Source organism: Myotis yumanensis, unplaced genomic scaffold (assembly GCF_028538775.1).
Source record: "Myotis yumanensis isolate MYYU_CA2020_CCGP unplaced genomic scaffold, mMyoYum1.0.hap1 SCAF_9, whole genome shotgun sequence".
Taxonomy (NCBI): domain Eukaryota; kingdom Metazoa; phylum Chordata; class Mammalia; order Chiroptera; family Vespertilionidae; genus Myotis; species Myotis yumanensis.
The window spans coordinates 44,910,053-44,912,636 of NW_027223760.1; the positions used below are offsets into that span (position 1 = coordinate 44,910,053).

General features: G+C 46.2%; 1 protein-coding gene across 1 annotated transcript; it reads left to right on the top strand.

Annotated features, from left to right (window-relative positions):
- The first annotated feature begins 810 nt into the window (after nt 1-810).
- On the top strand, nt 811-1,898 carry LOC139016942 (Krueppel-like factor 17). Its single transcript, XM_070425109.1, is given in 2 exon segments — nt 811-858; nt 861-1,898. Coding segments are annotated over 2 exon segments (1,086 nt in total).
- Nucleotides 1,899-2,584: the final 686 nt, after the last annotated feature.

Consider the following 2,584-nt stretch of genomic DNA (forward strand, 5'->3'; position numbering starts at 1 on the left):
AATAATGAAACATAGGTCCTGGACTTGGAAATTAACTTGGAAGATGAAACTAATGATTGATCATGAAAAAAAATTGTGAATTAATCCAGCTAGACTGAGAAGAAAAAGAGAAGGTAGGGATTTGAAATTGGAATTTCGCAGGTGTTCTATTATTAATGATGTCAACATAGAGGGTACAAGCATAGTAATGCATAAATCGTGAAAGGACAGGGGCATTTTCCATTGGAGGCATGGTCAAATAGCTTGAAATCAGGTTTAGAACAAATTTGAGTATCTCTATAATTTCACAATTCCTTTCCCACTCCATAACCACAGTAAGGACATGAACAGGTATCTGTATTTTACTTACTATAGTTTTACATTCTTTTTGTTAGGTCAGAATGGTGCAGTCAATATTGTTCCTCAGAATAAGTATTCTCTTAAGTATATTGATATAATCCACTTTGTGTTAATGCTGAAAGAGTCCTTCAAGCTGCGACTCATAAAATCATTCTGGAAAAAGTATAGACTATCTGAAAGAACAGAGTCAGACTGAAAACAGGCAGTAACAAAGTTATGAGGTTGTTGAAAGTAGGCCTGAGGGTATAAAATTGTCTGGAATATTCTTTAATTTATTCAGAAGATATTTATTGAATACTCATTATATTTTAAGCAATATAACGGTGACTCACTACAGGTGATATAAATAAGGATTGAGTATGTCTACTGTGCGCGACACGCAACCTGCGACGCCGAGCAGCGCGGCTCAGCTCAGCTCTGACGTGGTCCGGCCTCGCACACAGCCCCGCGGTGCACGGATCCCAGACGGAGATGGCGCGAGCGAACCCGTGGCCGGCAGCTCCGCACCAGTAGATAGATGTGGGAAGTCGATGTCCGTCTCGAACATGTCTCCATCACCCGAAAGCAGTGGAGTGCACGCCTCTCGGAACCATCAGTCATCAGGCATTCAACACCTTCAGAGTCCACAGCTGGAGAGGATGCCCTTGGTTCCTCTTCAGGAGCCCAGGCAGAATGCAGTTGAAATGGTCCCACAGGTCCGTGTGTTCCTGACTGAGCATAGTGTGAACCATTGCCCCCAAGTGACTCTCCCTCCTTCCCAAATGATTTACTGTCCGATAATGTTTCCCTCTCAACCAGAAATGATGATTTTCAACGGGTACCAGATGTCCTTTGGAGAGCCCAATATTCCAGGGATGGCCATGAACTTCAGTGGGAATCTGAGCATGCCCCCAAATGGGCCACCAGTCACTGGCCACCCTATAGTATCTTCTAATAGAGACTTTTTAACACCTGAAATGTTATCGCCTGCCACTGTGCCTTTTGCTGGGGGCCAGGCTGGGTTCCCCTCTTTGGCTCAGATGTTACCCCCTAGAGATCCCCACAACTGTGGAATGCCCCCAGATGGCTCCCCATCATTGCTGACTTTAGAATCCCAGGACCCTTTTGTTAGCCAGCCAGCCCCCCACAAAGACCCCTTCCTACCCGAGCCGCCTATACCTGCGCCACAAAGAGCAAAGCAGAATTGTGGGGCCTCAGAAAGGGCTTACGGGACCAGATCCCAGGTTGCAAGGCCTTACTGCTGCCAGTATGAGAACTGTGAGAAAACTTACACCAAGTACTCCCACCTCCTGAGTCACCAACTCAAACACACAGGTGAGAGGCCCTATAAATGTGAGTGGGAAGGTTGTACATCGTCTTTCTTCCGTTCTGATGAGCTTGGAAGACATATGCGGATACACACCAATTACCGGCCACATACATGTGATCTGTGCGGCCGAGGGTTCATGAGATCTGACCACCTCAAGCAACACCAAAGGACTCATCGGCAGGAGCCAGGATCCCCCAATCCACAGGCCAACGATGAAGAGAGAGCTGGTCCTCCTGCTCCTGATCTTTAGGTCAACCTCCTCTTCCCTTCATTTTGGCTTCTCCACTCAGATCCTGCTTGCCTCTGACCAGCTAGCCTCCTTAGTAGGTACAGACTTATTTGCAGACCGAGAAAGATTGTGAGGCAGTGTTGAGTGAAGCCCATATGAGCTGGACCCCATCAGGGAATCTTCAAAAACTATCTTGGATGCTCTTACCTCTTTGGGGCCACCTACTGTTGCTGAGTTTACCTACATGGAAAGATGAAGCAAAGTAGAGATTGGGGGCTTTATTAAAAAGCTCTTTATGCCACTCCCCAACTTGAAACTCTTCAGTGACTCTCCTTTGCCTGCTATAAAAAAATCCAAGGTTCTGCCCTGACTGGTTTGGCTCAGAGGGTAGAGCGTCGGCCTGCAGACTCAAAGGTCCCAGGTTCGATTTCGGTCAAGGGCTTGTACCTTGGTTGCGGGCACATCCCCAGTAGGGAGTGTGAAGGAAGCAGCTGATTGAAGTTTCTAACTCTCCGTCCCTCTCCCTTCCTGTCTGTAAAAAAATCAATAAAAAGTATATTTTTTAAAAAAAAAATCCAAGGTTCGTATCTTGGTCTTCCACAGTTTCCAGAGCTAGGCTATGTTCAAATCCTGAATATGCTGCTTACTAGCCATGAGACCTTGGCAAAGGTCTTCTAGGAAGTGAACAAAATACTAGTGGACTGTTT